At 46.4% G+C, this 17,775-nt stretch overlaps 1 protein-coding gene across 1 annotated transcript in view; it reads right to left on the bottom strand.

Moving 5' to 3' along the window:
- Positions 1 to 17,775, bottom strand: part of RAI14 (retinoic acid induced 14) — a 166,389-nt gene that overhangs the window by 55,026 nt on the left and 93,588 nt on the right. Inside the window, 1 exon segment of the mRNA XM_062212436.1 lies at positions 13,324 to 13,454. Coding sequence (XP_062068420.1) covers positions 13,324 to 13,454 — 131 coding nt within the window.

Raw genomic sequence — 17,775 nt, 5'->3', positions numbered from 1 at the left:
ACTTTGAAAATGACACACAAGACCCAGCAGGATGTGTGCTGATGGTGGCGTTGGAGGAAGCTAGGGCAGAGGTAAGAAGGCATGCACGTCTCTAAAAGACAGGCACAGGCCTGAGATCCTGTACGTCAACCCCTGAACCGTGTGGTGCTGCTCAGCGTGAGAACCTTGTGCTCCTACATGCCCTCGCTTGTGTCAGTGGCTGAGTGGGTGCAGATCACTGTCTGTGTGCGCTGAGCCCATCCCCACCCTCCCCTGCTCTGCTCTCTATCACAGAGATGCAGGCTTCCCAGGCCCTCCTGACCTCCACACGAAGGCAGGGCAGGGCCAGCCAGCAGAGGGCAATGGCCAGAGGACAGAGGGAGGGGCAAAGCCAGAGAGTGTTGATCCTGAACAACTACTCCTAAGAGCATCTACAATCCCTCACTTTCAATATATACAACCCAACTTTGAAAAGAGCTTTAAAATGAAGTTTTGTGACTCAACCAATATTTTAATCAGTGTCATTCCTGATTTCCAAATATGTGCTCCTCAATTTTCACTCCTATTGTGGTTATAAGCCTTCTAAAACACAATTCCATAATAAGATATGTCCACTTTTAATATAAAAGGCTGTTTTTTTCCATTTAAAACCTTAGGTTATAGCACATTAAAAAGATCATCATCATGATCAAGTGGGAGTCATCCCAGGGATGTAGGATGGTTCAACTTATGCAAATCAATATATCTGATACACACCACACTGACAGAATAAAGGATAAACCAACATACAGCATCATTCGAATAGATGGAGGAAAGGGCTTTGATAAAATGCAACAACCCCTCATGATTAAAAATCTTTACAAACTAGATATAGAAGGAGCCTACCTCATTATAAATAAGTCAGCAAATAACAAGACAACAGCTCTAAGAAAATGTCTGGTGGTCCATTCTGTTAGCTGACATGCAGATGTAGCAAAACTCAATAGGCAAACAATGTTAGGGAATAGTCAACTCACAAGAGGAAATTAGAAAAGGAAGGGAGAAGGTAACTTTGTAACTTAGGCTATGGAAATATAGTACTCTCTATAGTACTCGGCCAATGAGGAACCCGGGGAGGGACCTGCATGCTAGGATATAAACTGCCTGCTGTAACTGCTCGGGGCGTGCCTGCTCATCAGACACCCAACCTTGCAAGACTGTTAATGAAGTCTCCTTTTCACTGCACTTTCCCAGTTCAATTCCATCTCCAGTGGACAGGTGAGGATATTTCCCACAATAGCTAACATTACACTGAATGTAGAAAAGTTGAAAGCTGAAGGTTTTTTTCTCTAAGATCTGGAACAAGACAAGGATGTCCACTTCACCACTTTCATTCAACATAGTACTGAAGTGCTAACCAGAGAAATTGGACAACAGAAAGAAAGAAAGAGCACTCAAACTGAAAAAGAGAAAGTCAACTTATCCCTGTTTGCAGATGACAAAATCGTATATTTGGAAATCCCCAAAGACTTCAAAATATTTTTGGAACCAATAAGCAAATTCAGCAAAGTTGCAGAATACAGTCAATGTGCAAAAATCAAACTCAGCAACATTGTTACACACCAAAAGCAAATTTTCTTTCTTTCTTTTTTTTTTCTGACAGGCAGAGTGGATAGTGAGAGAGAGAGACAGAGAGAAAGGTCTTCCTTTGCTGTTGGTTTACCCTCCAATGGCCGCTGCGGCTGGCGCACTGCGGCCAGCGCATCGCACTGATCCGAAGCCAGGAGCCAGGTGCTTCTCCTGGTCTCCTATGCGGGTGCAGGACCCAAGGACTTGGGCCATCCTCCACTGCCTTTCCGGGCCATAGCAGAGAGCTGGCCTGGAAGAGAGGCAACCGGGATAGAATCCGGCGCCCCAACCGGGACTAGAACCCGGTGTGCCGGTGCCGCAAGGTAGAGGATTAGCCTGTTAAGCCATGGCGCTGGCCTCAAAAGCAAATTTTCTGAAAAAGAAATCAAACTCATTTTCAATAGCTACAAAAAATATAAAATACCCAAAAATAAATTTAAAGAGATGAAAGAGCACTATAATAAAAACTGTAAATCATTGATGAAAAAAATTGGAGAGGACACACACAAAAAATAGAGATATTCTGTGTTCATGTATTAGAAGAACTAATATCATTAAAATGACCACACTACATAAAACAATTTACAGATTCAATGTAATCACTATCAAAATACCGATAATATTTTTCACAGATTAAAGATTACTAAAATATGGAACTGCAAAAGATTCCAAATGACAAAGCAATCTTGAGCAAAAGGAATAAAGCAGTAACCATTATACTACCTGACTTTGAAATATATTAATTTCAAACTTTAGTAATTAAAACAGCCTGTGTCAGCATAAAAACAGATCCATAGACCAATGGGACAGAACAGCGATCCAAGAAATAAACCCATGCCGAGCACTGCCAACTGATCTTTGACAAGAGTGCTAAGAATATGCATTGGAACAAGAACAGTCCTTGTAATAAATGGTGCTGGGAAGACTGGATATACACATGCGAAAAAGTGAAACTAGAGCCCTATTTCTCACCATGTACAAAAATCAACTCAAAATGGGGGAAAGACCTAAATGCAGGACTTGAAACCACTTTTAAGACCTAGAGGAAATGCTTCAGGGCACTGAAATGGGTAAGCATTTTTTTTGGATCAGATCCCAAAAGCACAGGAAACAAAAGCAAAAATAGACAAATGGCATCTCATCAAAGAGCTTCTACACAGCAAAGGAAATGATCAACAGAGTGAAGAGAAAACTTACAAAAACTGGAGAAAACATTTGGAGGTTAGATATCTGACAAGGGTCTAATAACTAGAATATATATGGAACTCAAAGAGCTCAATAACAACAACAAAAATCCAGTCACAAAATGGGCATCAGATATGAATATTTTTCAAAGGAAGGCATGCAAATGGCCATCAGTCACATTTAAAAGAATTCAGTATCAGGACAATGTAAACCAAAACAACAATGAGATGCCACTTCACTGCAGCTACACTGACTGCTATAAAAAAAAGACAAAAGATAATAAATGCTGATGAGAATACGGAGAAAAGCAAAGGCTTGTACACTATTAGTGGGAATGTAAATCAGTACTGCCATTGTGAAAAACAGTACGGATGTTCTTCAAAATTTTTTTTTAAAAGAAACAGAACTATCATAAGATCCAACAATCCAACTACGGGGTATACATCAAAGTGAAAGGAAACTGATCTGTCAAAGAGACATCCGAACTCCCATGCGTACTGCAGCACATTCCACTCACAATAGCCAAGAAATGGAAACAGCCTAAGTGTCCTTTCCACTGATGAACAAAGAAGAAGGTGGTATACACACAGAATGGAATATTATTCAGCCCTAAAAATGATGAAATTGTGCCATTTGCAACAACTGATGGAATTACAGGTCATTAGTGAAATAAACTAAAAATAGATACTTATTGCCTTATCTCACTCATATTTAGAACCTAAAAACAAGGAAATGTTATAGAAGTTCAAAGCTTAGAACTCCGTGTTTGGCACAGCAGTCAAGGTGCAGGTAAGACACCAGCATCCCATATAGGAATGCTTGGCTCTAGTCCTGGCTCCTCCTCTTCCAATCCACCCCAGGAGGCAGCAGGTGACGGCCTCAGTTCCTGGGTCCCTACCACTCAGATGGAGTGCCAATGCCCAGATCTTGCGGGCATTTGGGGAGTGAAGCAGCAGATGGAACATCTTTGGCTGGCTGGTTCGCTCACTCGCTTGCTCTCTCTCTTTCTCTCTCTCTGCCTTTCAAATAAAGTACAAACTATATTTTTTAAAGAAGTATAATGGTGGCTAGCAGAGGCCAGAGGGACACATGGGTAGAGAGTGCTGGGGAAAGGTTGATTAATGGGTACTACACAATTAAATAGGAATAAGAAGCTCCAGGGTGACTACAGATAATATACTGTATATTTCCCTATAAATATATACGTATATTTACAAAAACTAGAGGACAGGGATTTAAATATTTTCATTATACATACTTGCTGTATGTCTGAGGAGTCACAATGAACATTACACAATGTATACATGTACTGAAACACCACATGGTACTCCATCAGTCCATGTAATTTTCATGTACCTGCTATAAAATTTGAAATAAATTTTAAAACCCACAAGAATTATGTTACTTTGACTATACGTTACTTCAAGCCAAAATTCAGCTCTCATAAAAATATCTGTGCACAAGCAGTGTCTGCTTTTTTTTTTTTTTTTTTAATGTATTCCATCTGTTGGTTCACTCCCCAAATAGCTGCAATGGCCAGAGCTGAGCAGATCCGAAGCCAGGAGCCAGGAGCTTCTCCTGGTCTCCCACAGGGGTGCAGGGGCCCAAGAACATCTTCTAGTGCTTTCCCAGGCTTTCCCAGGCCATAGCAGAGAGCTGGATTGGAAGAGAAGCAGTCGGGACTAGAAGTAGATCCCATATGGGATGCCGGCATTTCAGGCCAGGGCTGTAACCCATTGAGCCACAGTGCCGGCCCCCCCCCCCTTAGTACTGTTAAACATTTAAACATTTGCATGAGTTCAGGAGCCACATCTTGTTCAAACCATAGCTAGGACATAGCACCTGTCAGGAAACTAGGAGCTGGGAAATGTAGGGTATCACTGTGGAATGTCCAGCTCACTAGTTGTCAGGTTGGACTAACCATTGAAATCTCCTGAGTGTTTTAAAAATAACCCATTCCCAGACTGCAGCCCACACTAATTAAACCAGAATGTCTAGGAGTGGTACTCAGCATTTTTCACCGTTGGTCAATTCATTCTACAGGGATCTGAGTGGAGAACTAAAGGAGTTAAGAACATAGTAGGGTTGCCGGCGCCGTGGCTCAATAGGCTAATCCTCCGTCTTGCGGCGCTGGCACACGGGGTTCTAGTTCCGATCGGGGCGCCGGATTCTGTCCTGGTTGCCCCTCTTCCAGGCCAGCTCTCTGCTGTGGCCTGGGAAGGCAGTGGAGGATGGCCCAAGTGCTTGGGCCCTGCACCCTATGGGAGACCAGGAGAAGCACCTGGCTCCTGGCTTCGGATCAGCGCGGTGCGCCGGCCGCGGCGGCCATTGGAGGGTGGACCAACAGAAAAGGAAGACCTTTCTCTCTGTCTCTCTCACTGTCCACTCTGCCTGTCAAAAAAAAAAAAAAAAAAAAAAGAACACAGTAGGGGCCAGCACTGTGGTACAGCAGGTTAAAGCCATCGTCTGCAGTGCCAGCATCTGACATGGGCACTGGGTCGAGTCCTGGTTGCTTTGCTTCCAATCCAGCTCCCTGCTAATGGTCTGGGGAAAGCACCAAGTGCTTTGGCCCCTGCACCCATATCAGAGACTCCTGCACCCATATCCTGGCTCCTTGTTTCTGATTGGCCCAGCTCTGGCTATTGTGGCCATTTGGGGAGTGAGCCAGCAGATGGAAGATTCTCTCTCTCTCTCTCTCTCTCTCTCTCCTTCCATAACCCTTTCAAATAAATGAATCTTTAAAAAAAACCATAGTAGATCAAAATATGCCAAACTGGTGTATTGATTATTTCAAGCCACAATCATTTGAGAAGCTGTAATTTCAGAAATGCCCATTCGGCCTGTCTTTCCCACACACAGTCAGTCATACTCTTCTGGGAGGGATATCCTTCCCTCCCAAGGCCAGAAAACAGCCTTGATCGCCAGAGTAGTAACTGTGGCTGCATCGAATCTGAATAAACGAACTCTGTGATGTAACTTTTATCTGCCGCTAACTTCTATGAAGGAACCTCACTGAGCTCGTGGTAAGTACAATTAAGAGACAAGTTTATGAAAAGAAGGAAGGAAGGGAGGGAGGGAGGGAGGTAGAAATCAATCAATCAATCCAGGGATAGTTTTATTTACAAACTGCATTTCCATGAACTTTTTGAAAAACTCCCCCTATCTTTCTCCCCTCAATATATCTCTTAGTAACATCACTAGAATCTGCTGCCCTAGCCCAGGTAATCCATCTGTTCTTTCACTTCTTCACAAATTGGTTGTTCTTGGCCTAAAAAGCATCGTGCTTGGGTCCCCTCTTCAGACTCACTCTGTCGTGGGGCTCCCCATGTACCTGTAAATTCAATAAAACGTCTATGCTTTTTCTCTTGCTAATTACTGCTTCTATTGATTGGGTTTCTAGATCCAGCCAACGTGCCCCCATAAGTACTAAGGGGGAAACAGGGAAACCTCTCCCTTCTCTACAGAACCAATGACTGGGTGTCTATTGGGACCCTGAACTTGAACCGCTGTGATATGTTCATACAGACAGAGAGAAAAAGAGCTTGCAAATGCTGGTTTACTCCCCACTTACCCACAACGGCCTGCAGCAGGCCAAGGCCAGAGCTGGGAGTCAAGAACTCAATTCCAATCTCCCACACGGGTAGCAGGAACTCAATTACTCGAGCCATCACTGCCGCACCCCAGGATTTGCAGTGTTAAGAAGCTGGACTCAAGAGCTGGAGGCAGGCACTTTGATGTGGATGTGGGCATCTTAACCACTAAGCCAAACACTTTTCCCTATGATAAGTTCTCTAAGAAGGGAGAGAAACAAGGCCACAGGATCAGTGTTTTTCACTTTGGGTTGGCCTCTGTTCATGCTGCTACCTACTTTGTCCTCCTCCCTGCACCCACACAAGCCCTACTGATCGATTCTTCAAGGCTACAGCACGTCACACCTCAGGCAGAAAGCATCTCACCAGCTGCCAGATCTTACAGCTTAGCAATTAATTACTCTCCAGTATCTCCATTGGTTTTTGTCTTCCCAAGCAATTGCAATGCATCTCTTAGACAAGGATCATACTTCCTCCTTTTTTGTATCTGGCCTACAACCGACTGGAGCATTTCAGTTCCAGGGAGTGCCTCCTGACCAGCAGATTTATAAAACACAAACACTGGGTGTGAGCAGAGGTTACGTTGCCTTCAAAAATCTATGTGACCCAAAACAGAGGGGCTATAGTATTCCTATTTCAGTTTTTCACCCTGACACACGTCAGCAGGTCGTAGGAAAGATGCAGCCATTCTGCAGGAAAGCAAAGAGGCTGAAACTACACATACAGCTTGTAGTGGTTTCTGGCACATTACTTTGGCAGCTATAGGTGAGAGAAACTGGAGAAAACTGATCAGGTGATAGGACTTGATTTCCAAGGCTGGACGGCTGGTATTAAATAACACATCCCTATTCTGAGAAAACAGGAAGAGAGAAAGTGCAGCAAGCCACCAGCCAGAAACACCCAGTATTGTACTGATTTACAGAGTTCAAGGCCTCCCCCACTTATATTGAATCTCTACAGAGTCATCTAAAAATACGCTCACAAGTTCTTGCTTTCAAAGCCAAAAAGAGCAGGTTGCTGAAATGCAGGTTACATGAAATGCTATATATACTCATATATCTCCGTATGTGTGTGTGTGTGTGCCTGTATATTTTTTTAAGGTCTACACACATGCCTGGTGATACGGGTTCAACTGCTACAATCCCAGCAGTGCTTTTATTTAGTCTGGTTGTTCATAAGACAAACACACACACTTTTAATTAAAGGCACACCGAGACACAGGGGAAACCATCTTGAAACAATTAGCTTTCTACAGCGAGAGATTATTCAGGGAACTGACATCCTCCCATTTCCTCACATCGCCCCTGGAAAGCGAGCAGATGGGGCAGGCGCAGGGGCAGGCGCAGGGGCAGGGGCAGGGGCAGGCGCAGGGGCAGGGGCAAGCCGAGCTGACTGCAGAAACACAGCCCGTGGCTAGAAGGCTCTGCCCTGCTCTCTCCTCTCAGCCCAGACGCCACCCTTCTGTTACTCTCTCCTAAATGAATTCCAGTCATTCAATTTTCTTTTAAACCCATTACGATCAGTCAGGGAGGGAGGGAACCTTCTGACACTTCCTGAAAGGAAATAGCCCGGGAAGAAGCTGAAGTGTCTAAGGAATGACCGAACCACCCGTCCTGGTCATTGACCTTGGGCGACCGCTGGTCTGGAGAAGCCTGCCACCATGGGGGCTCTGACACCACGTTCTTGGGAATTGCTGGGCCATCCGGTTCTGCAGGCAGTCAAGGCTGGGTATTTCTTTATTTCAACTGCTCTGGAAGCTTTGAGAGCAGCATCAGGTGTGACATCCCCCAGAAGAGCCCTTTTCCTCCCGAATCCCTGTTAATTCACCCTCCAGGTAATTTAACTGTAAGATATCATCAGCAGAAACAGAGTGACTTCTCTGTAAGACCCACACTGCGAAGTCAGGTCCAGGAATACTGATTGAAAGCTGCCTCACTTGTGCCCAGAATAATGGGAAAAACCAATACAACACTGGGGAAAAAAAATCTGTGATCTTCCTCCATAGGGAGCTTAATATGTTACATGGTATTCAAGTCTTTTGGAAAACACAGGTTTGTCTGTTTTTCTGTTTTGGTTCCTGATCTTTCAATACAACAGAATACAACAAGCTCTAAATCAAGATTCAAGTAAGTGAAAGAGAAGAAAAGGCCACAAAGGACCACGAAAACCAGGGCGGAAGGCACTTTGAACTGGACACAGAATCTGGACAAACAGGCATGGTCTTCCCTGAGGGCAGGGCCAGCCCCTCCCCGAGAAGAATGCAAACAGGATCGAACATGTAGATCAGCACAGTGGCAGAGAGAGACCTTAGGAGCTAAAATCAGGGCTCTAGGCCAGCAGGCAATTACTGAATCCTCAGCAAAACTATAAAATGGATCATCATCCTCATCACCATCTAAAGCTCGCTAGACAATAGGCCTCTAGTGTCATTGGATATGGACCTGCATAAAACAAAAGGCAAATCCTAATGAGCAGGCAGAAAATGAGGCCAAGTACTGTCAAGGACTTCATTTTCAAGAGTGTGCAAAGAGTCCCTTACCACTTAGGGAGGGACACAACAGTTCTACAACACGCCCACCAACACCGATCAACCCTGCAAGCTCCATGGGCTGGGTCAGCCAGGAGCTCCAGCAGCAGAGACGCAAGCCCAGCCCTGGGCTGTTCCAGATTCAGGGCGGCTCCTGGGAAGGTGCGAGCCCATCTGCTACCAAACCCAGCACCCAGGGAAAGGACAGCAACAACAGAGAAGCCTCCACTACTTGAAAAGAAATCTTTGAGTGTGCCATAGACAGGTGGACACTCTGCCAGGAACGCGCAGATTACCCCAACCACAGAGCAGAAGGGCAGGTTTCCAGAGATGATAAGGCTGAAGCCAAAGCAGTGACACTGCGCGGGCCTCACTCGGCACTGAACCCTTGTCCTTGCACTGTGACATGGGAACGAACAGACAAGAAAGACTACACAGAATCCCACAGCCCCACCTCAGTCTGAATGCTCCGATCACCTGAATGAAATCATGACGCCAGATAAGGCTTACTTCCATGATATCTTTAAAAAGTAAATTCTAATCTTTATCAGTTAATAATCATCAAAAGGAACATTCTAAGCAGAAAAATCAAATGTTGACAGATGATTACTTATGGAAAATCCTTCTCTGGAAAATAATTATCTTCTCTTTTCACTTTTCATTAATTCTTCTACCTTTCCATATATATGAGTCCTTCAAAAAGTTCATGGAGCAATGACTTAAAGATAATTCATGGTATTTTCAATGAACATTTTAACATTTTTCTTTTGTCTTTTGAGAAGGAGGAAGAAAAAGAGAGGCAAAGGGAAGGAGGAAGGAAGGGAGGAAGGGAGGAAAGGAAGGGGAGTGGGGGGAGGGGGGAGGAGGGGAAAAGGGAAGTGGGGGAGAAGGGGAGGGAGGGGGAGAGGGAGAAGGAGAGGGGGAGAGAGAGAGAGAGAGAGAGAGAATGCCTCCCACCATTTGTTCACCCCCCAAATGCCCACAACACTTGAGGCCAAAATCAGGAGCTGGGAACTAAATGCAAATTCCTCATATGAGCGACAAGAACTCAAATGGCCTGAGCCACCACTTGCAGCCTGCCAGGGTCTGCATTAGCCAGAAGCGGAGATCAGGAGCTGGACCTGGAAGTCAATCTCAAGTACTCCAATGTGGGACAAGAGCATCCCGGCCTGTGTCCTCACCACAAGGCCAAACACCCAGCCCTCCACAAACTTCCCGAAGTTACCTTTGTACAAGTCAACTATTTGCTCCTTGAAAGGCGCGTGCATTAGCTTTTTGCTGCTATAATAAAATACGCGAGGCAGGTTAGCTTTATAAAGGAAAAAAAAGGCCTATGTATCCCACAGTATCGGAGGCTGGCAGTTCAAACAGTATGGTACAGGCTCCTGTGATGGCTCCTGGGCCACAGCAGCAGCAATCACATCCTGCAACACGAAGCCCCACAGAGCGTAGACAGGGCTGCCTCAGGTTTTTAGGAAGCAAAAAGTTCATGGAAAATGTGGATGATGAGAAAACTATGCAAGGATTTTAAAGTCTTCGCACCCCCTCAAAAAGCCTTTTAAAGCTATTTTCCATGAACTTCTTGATGTGCTCCTGTACCCCTCTAGGTGCAGTGGTCGGGGTGTTAACACTATTTCTGCAGTTAATTCTGGGAAAGCTGTGTTTCGGGGGCCTTAGTTTTGTGATCTGCAAAATAGAGGCGGTGATTTTTCTGTAACCAGTTTATGCATTTTTACCATTAAAGAGAACAGAATATGCTACATCACGGATGAACCTTGAAAACATTATGCTCAGTGAAAGAAGCTAGAGACAGAAGGCCACATATTATATGATTCCATTTATAAGATATTTCCAGAACAGGCAAATCCACAGAGGTACAAAGCAGATGAGTGGTTGCCTGGGAGAGGAGGTAGGAGGTTGAGAAGTGACTGCAGAGTGGGTACAAGGGTTCCTTTTGAGATGATGAAAAAGTTCTAAAACTCCGCAGTGATACCATTAGTAACTCAGTGAGTGTACTAAATGCCACCAAAATGTATTCTTTAAAGTCATGAAAATGGTAAGTTTAATGTTATATTTGTTTTATTAAAATGAAACCAAGAGAAAATAGGACTCTGGTCATCTTTTTCTACACACAACAAATATCTATGAAAAGGCACATAATTGGTTATGTTGATCACAACTGTGGCTAATTCGCTGACCTAAATTGTCTATCTTCTTTTTGGTGAGCACTGTCTTGGATACACACGACCAGAAACACCTATCTCCCTTTTCTCTAGGATGACTGGAAAGGGTCATCTCGCATAGACTCCTGCAAAGTGGGGTTGGGGGTAGATATCAAGAAGCTGGACAGTGGTACAAAGAGTAGCCCAAAAGCACCAGGTGTGCCATCAAAAACACTCCAGGCAAAAAGCATTGATTCCTGGAGCTCCCCACGGGGCAAGTGACTCAAGCTCTGGGGTGGTCCGTCATACCATCACTAGTTTCTTTTTTTTTTTTTTTTTTGACAGGCAGAGTGGACAGTGAGAGAGACAGAGAGACAGAGAGACAAGGAGAAAGGTCTTCCTTTGCTGTTGGTTCACCCTCCAATGGCCACCATGGCCGGCGCACTGAGGCTGGCGCACCACGCTGATCCGAAGGCAGGAGCCAGGTGCTTCTCCTGGTCTCCCATGGGGTGCAGGGCCCAAGCACTTGGGCCATCCTCCACTGCACTCCCTGGCCACAGCAGAGAGCTGGCCTGGAAGAGGGGCAACCGGGACAGAATCTGGCGCCCCGACTGAGACTAGAACCTGGTGTGCCAGCGCCGCAAGGCGGAGGATTAGCCTGTTGAGCCACGGCGCCAGCCACCATCACTAGTTTCTAAAACTAGCACTGAGAACCACTGATGAGAAGGGAAGGAAACGGGATTTACCCAGCGCCTACTATGTTCTGGGAACTGGACCAGCTCTTTCCAAAGACCACCTATGGCAGCAGTTACTCCTCCCATCTCCATGAGGACCTTTCCTGGCCTCCAGGAGCAGCGCTCAACCTCTGAGAAACAGGAGATGGGGATGGGTGCCTCAGTTTCCCTATCCCCTGGGCGGGATAACCCCGAGGCGTACTCTAAACCTAGGGGAAGCAGACTTCTGTAAAGGACCACAGAGTGAATGTTTTTGGCTCGTGAGCCATCTGGTATGCACTGTAACTACTCAACCCTACCCTTGGAGTGCAGGAACAGCCATGAAAAATGCTTACGTGAACTGGTATGGTTGTATTCCAGTAAATATTTACACAAACAGAAGAGGTGGGCATTGTGGTTACTTACAGTGGTTATGATGCCTCTCGGGATGCTTACATCCTATAATGGATTGCCTGGGTTCCATTTCTTGCTCCACTTATGATCTAGTTTCCTGCTAATGCACACTCTGGGAGATAGTAACGATGGCTCAGGTACTTGGGTCCCTCCCACTCAAATGGGATACTAAGCCTGAGTTTCCAACTGCCAGCTTCAGCTTCAGCTGGGTACCATGGTAGGCATTTGGGAAGTGAACTAACCAACTGGAATGTTGGTTCTCTCTCTCTCAAAGAATCCCAGTCATGCATAGTAAGGACACCTAGGTTGCTTCCTGGGACCTCTGGCTATAGAAACTCCTTGCATGCAAATTCTAATCTCAGAGCCTGCTCAGAAGGCAACCTACATCTGTATCTCATTTTTATACTCACAACTACTCCAGTGGTCAAATAATATTATACACATTTACAGCAAAGAAGCGGAGTTTCAAGGATTACACAAATCACACGGGATAGAGTTCATAGAAGTCTATCTGGATCCAAAGTCAAAGACAATGGTCGCTCTACAATACTACCAGGCATTGCACGCGTTGGTATACCAACAATGTAAGGCTGGTATAAATTAATCAACACACAACAGGGGCACACACACATTTACTCAAATACACAGTATTAATTATAGCCAACAAGAGTACCATGTATTCCAAATCTTAAAGCAATAAATATTCTACTCATGTCATTACTAGTCTATATTAAGAAAAATGGTATAGAAATCACTAAGAATATAAGCAGTAAGGTTTGAGGATGATATTAGAACAAGTTATTTTTCCTCTCATTCTGTTTCTTAGGATAGAATTCATCTCCCACCTACCCATCGGTTGCCACCTTGGTGGTCTTTGTAGTCTGTTGAAATCTTTAGTTATGCTCAAGAGCAAATATAGCTGTTCCAGGCAAAGTTCAATGCATGACTTGGAACTTGAAGAGAAAGGAACTAGACGAAAGTCTCTTCTTTCTTATTCTAACATGGGAGCAGGGGGTGGGGAAAGCAAGAGTCATTTCACAGAGACCCCATAAAGCACTTGCGAGACTTCCCTCTGATATGACGGACCCTGGAAAACGCTGAAACCCACGAACAAGCATCGGTGGAAAGCAGAGTTGCCCACTTACGCGGTCTTGCCCTCACTGTCGTGCTTGGTGGCGCTGGCCCCCTTCTTGCCCAGCAGCGAGGCCACCTTCTCTGCATCTCCATTCTCCACGGCCTGCAGCAGGCGGTCATCGTTCTTGTTCCACTCATTGGTCTAGGAAGCAAGGGGAGAGGCAGAGCTGGTGAGCGACACGGGCCGTTGCCATGTGAGTCAGCAGGGCCTCCCGGCTCGAACCCAACTTTTAAAATACCTTCCCCTTCACCACGGGGACACCCAAAAAGGCTGGTTTCCCAAAAGAAAACATCAGTAGTGCAGCGACAAAGAGTCCCGTCACCAGACTCTGAACTAACGGCACTTCTTCTAACGAACATTAGGGAGATGAAGCAACTTACAAAGACCTCAAGGCCAGTTTACACATTAGCTACTTTCTAACTGAACTTGACAACTGGCGCCTCAGAACACTGGCCTTTGACCTAGTCCGCAGCTCACCCAGTCCACCGTGTTCAGAACCACACTGGCCAACAGCTCAAGGTCACCCAAGGGTGTATAGACACACAACCCCTCATCTGCTTTCACAGTCACTCTTTCTGGCTTGTTTGCTGGGTCCCGAGTTTTGAGCTGTATGCTGATTTTACATAGCTGTCCCGGCTACCGACTCCACAGCGAGTTTGCTCCACTCCGGAGCAAGCTATGAAGTGGCTGTGAGCAAAGTCTCAATCCCTGCCAACCCCGCCAAATGCCAAGGCATAATTCTGCAAGCCGTAGTAACAGGAAAACTTGCAGGTGCACAACAGCTAGGCTCTACTCTTCACATGGAAACACACGAGTCTTGAGCACAAGATGGAGCAGCTTCTAACTCGAAAAGGCACCAGTGGAGCAGAGGAAGGAGAGAACAGAATCAGAGGCTGACGAGGAGCCACTGGGAAGCCTATGAAGCAAGTGAGGTTCATGAAGGGAGAGGGAAGGGAGAGAAGGCATGGGCACATCAAGGCCCTTAGGACATCTGCCCTGGCCTCCCGGCCTCCCCTCAGCAGCCTCTGAGTGAGGCCTGCCTTCTGGCCCCTTCATCTGCAAGCACCCCGCCCCGGGAAAAATACCTCCTTCCCTCCGGGCGTTTGTCAGCTTCCACCACGCTGTGAGTCCCTGAAGCAGCCTGCTTAGGAAGAAAAGAGGTCTGTCTGGCTCACAGTGTGGGGAGGTTCGGGCCTGGGGCTGGGGCCCTCTCAGTCAGAGCTCATCATGCCAATGACACTGACAAGTGACGGCTTCTCCACACAGCCAGCCAGAGACGTGGACAGGGGCCAGACTGTGGCTTTGAGAACATTCTTGGGAGAACTACCAAGGAGTCATGGGGGAACCTCCCTAGCCCCATAAGGTGGCAGCCCACCACCAGCACCACCACCTCAAGGTCTCCCATGAGGCACCATCTCCTAACACAGCCTCTTCAGGAGCCGTGCCTGCAACACACGAACCTTTGGGAGACCCTCAAGCCACAGCCAAACCATACAGTCAGGCCCCCAGGGCCCTCTGCTTCCCTGGGACCTCTGACGATTAGGAACCCCCAGGCATTGCCTAATAAAGACTTACCAGGGACCACTACAAAGACGTAGACAGAGGAGATGTTATGCATGTAAAAGGTAAAGAGGCCCCAGGAGCGATTCTCAATCTCTAGCCTGCTACTCTGGGAAGCTAAGACTCCAGCCTCTCACCAAGCTGCCCCCCAGACATCCCAAGCACCCCTCTGAGAAAGCCCCAGGCCAGGGAGGAGTAAAACAGACCTGACCAGAATTTGTATCTCAGAATCTCAGGGCTGGGCCACTCCCAGTCTCAGAACTCCTTTCTCCTCCCTGGCCATCACTGAGCACAAGACCACAATGAGAAGGAGGTGATTGGAACAAAACACTCAGCAGCTTGCCCTGTGGGCTGCATGAATCTGAAACCCTGGACACTGACCTGAAACTTACATGCTGTGCAGCCACAGCTCATGCCTCCTTCTCCCAAGGCTTTGGACTGAGTGCTCTTGATGACTCCTTATTTAAACCTCAAAATATGCAATTCTATGAACTCTGATAGGATTACTCCAGAACGTATTGTCTGTTTGAATGTTCAATAGCTACACTCTCCAATACTGTGGCCACAGGCCAGTGGTTCTCAACCAGGGCTGATTTTGCACCCAGAGGGACACTTGGTAACCTCTGAAGACACTGTAGGGAATGCCACTGGCATGTGCTAGGTGGAGGCCAGTGGTGCCACTAAACATCCCGCAATACACAGACAGATCCTTCTCATGACAAAGCATCATCTGGCCCAAAACGGCAATGTTGCACGAGCCCCATATGACTACCGTACACTGGAAATGTGGATGGTGTGACTGAAGCACTGTATTTGACTTCAGGCACCAGGAGCTACCATATAAAGCAGTGCAGCTCTACATGACAGCTCTCTTCCAATTTAAAAACACTTTTTGTAAAAAAAAAATTTAAAAAAAGCAACAGAGAGAAGGGAGACAGAAATCATCCACGCTCGTTCATTTCCCAAATGCCTGCAAGAGCGAAGGTTGGGCCAGACTGAAGCCAGGAGCCTGGGACTCCATTTCGGTCCTCTCGTGTATATGGCAGGGACCCAAGTACCTGAGCTGTCACCTGCTGCCTCCCAGGGTGCACATTAGTAGGAAGCTGGATTGGATGTGCAGCAGGGACTCGAACCCAACCAAGTGGGATATGGATGTCCCATACTGGGTCTTTTTTTTTTTTTTTTTAAAGATTTATTTATTAGGGCCAGCGCTGTGGTATAGTGGGTAAAGCTGTTACATGCAATGTTGGCATCCCATATGAGTGCCAGTTCAAGTCCCGGCTGCTCCACTTCCTATCCAGCTCTCTGCTATGGCCTGGGAAAGCAGTAGAAGATAGTCCATGTCCTTGGGCCCCTGCACCCACGTGGGAGACCCAGAGGAAGCTCCTGCCTCCCGGCTTCGGATCTGCTGTTGCGGCCAACTGGGGAGTGAATTGCAGATGGAAGACCTCTCCCTTTCTCTCTCTGCCTCTCCTTTTCTCTCTGTGTAACTCTTTCAAATAAAATAAACGAATCTTTTTAAAAAAAGATTTATTTGAAAGGCAGAGTTACAGAGAAGCAGAGGCAGAGGCAGAAGGGGCGAGAGAGAGTGAGAGAAAGAGGTCTTTCATCTGCTGGTTCACTTCCCAGATGGCTGCAATGGCTGAAGCTGCACCAATCTGATCTGAAGCCAGGAGCCTCTTCTGGGTCTCCCACATCTGTGCAGGGGCCCAAGGACTCAGGCCATCCTCTACTGCTTTCCTAGGCCATAGCAGAGGGCTGGATCAGAAGAGGAGCAGCTGGGACTCGAACCGGTGCCCAGATGGGATGCTGGCACTGCAGGTGGAGGCTTTACCCTACACGCAGGCACCATTCCTCCCCCCCCCCCCCCATACTGTCTTAACCATTGCACCAAATGCCTGCTGCACTTTCTTCGTATTTTTAATAAAGATAGAATAGATTGGGACCAATGGAATCCACACTCCTACAATAGCAATCAATTTACTCACCAGGAAAGCATTAGGTGTTATCTCCTATTAAAGGATGACAAAAAATATATATTGCCCTTGGGTAAGCATTTGTCAGTAGAATAGGAAGCTTCACTAAACAACCTTTCAATTATAACAGTGTAGCAAATGCCAAGAACCAGATTCCAGCCCATTTCCCCCACAATGCATCAAGAAAAAATCACATTGAAGTACACCTAGAATCAATGCTTCCTACCTACATCATTCTAAATGGGATACATGCTGGCTTTTGAAATCCTCCTCTAGCCGAAACTGACCAAATTAAAACTGGATTGGGAAGATCAAAAGGAGATTAAATCTCAGAGGACAGGGCTGAAAGTACTTAGCAAAGGAAAGGCCATCGGAGAGCATTGTCCTTTTCAGTGCTGCTAAGGCTCTCTGCTCTCAAGCAGAGAAAAATCTGCCTGCAGGGCTTCCCTAAAATTAGTTCCACGTGGATCTTTAGGAGTTCAGTTTCTGTGGGACATGGCAGGAAAGATCCCCTTCTCTGCTCTTTGGAGGACAAGGTCAGTGGCACATGCCTTGAGGTCTAAAGTTCATCTCTCTTATCTACAGTCTCTTGTGGATGCAGGCCAGGAGGTACTTTTCTCTGGGACCAGGTGAGGCAAAGAGAACACCGATACCCCAGACATTTAATACATAGTCTTCAACACCATTCAGCTCGGATGTGCCGCAGACAGGGCTCTGGGAAAGCAGCTAGAGGGAGCAGGACGGATGCTCACACATTTGGGAGGCCGTGGAGTTGGAGCCCAGAGAAGAGACAACCCTACAGAGGGAAAAAGCGGGCTGTGATTGGCTGAGAAAGGAGGAGAGAAGGTAAGAGTTCTGTTCTTAAAATTCTTACAAGTATGTTCCAATGGAGGCCAAGAAGCTTCCCAAAAGGATCTCTCTGATCT

The sequence above is a fragment of the Lepus europaeus genome, chromosome 15, assembly GCF_033115175.1.
Source record: "Lepus europaeus isolate LE1 chromosome 15, mLepTim1.pri, whole genome shotgun sequence".
NCBI lineage: Eukaryota > Metazoa > Chordata > Mammalia > Lagomorpha > Leporidae > Lepus > Lepus europaeus.
This window is presented reverse-complemented; position numbering and strand designations above follow the sequence as displayed.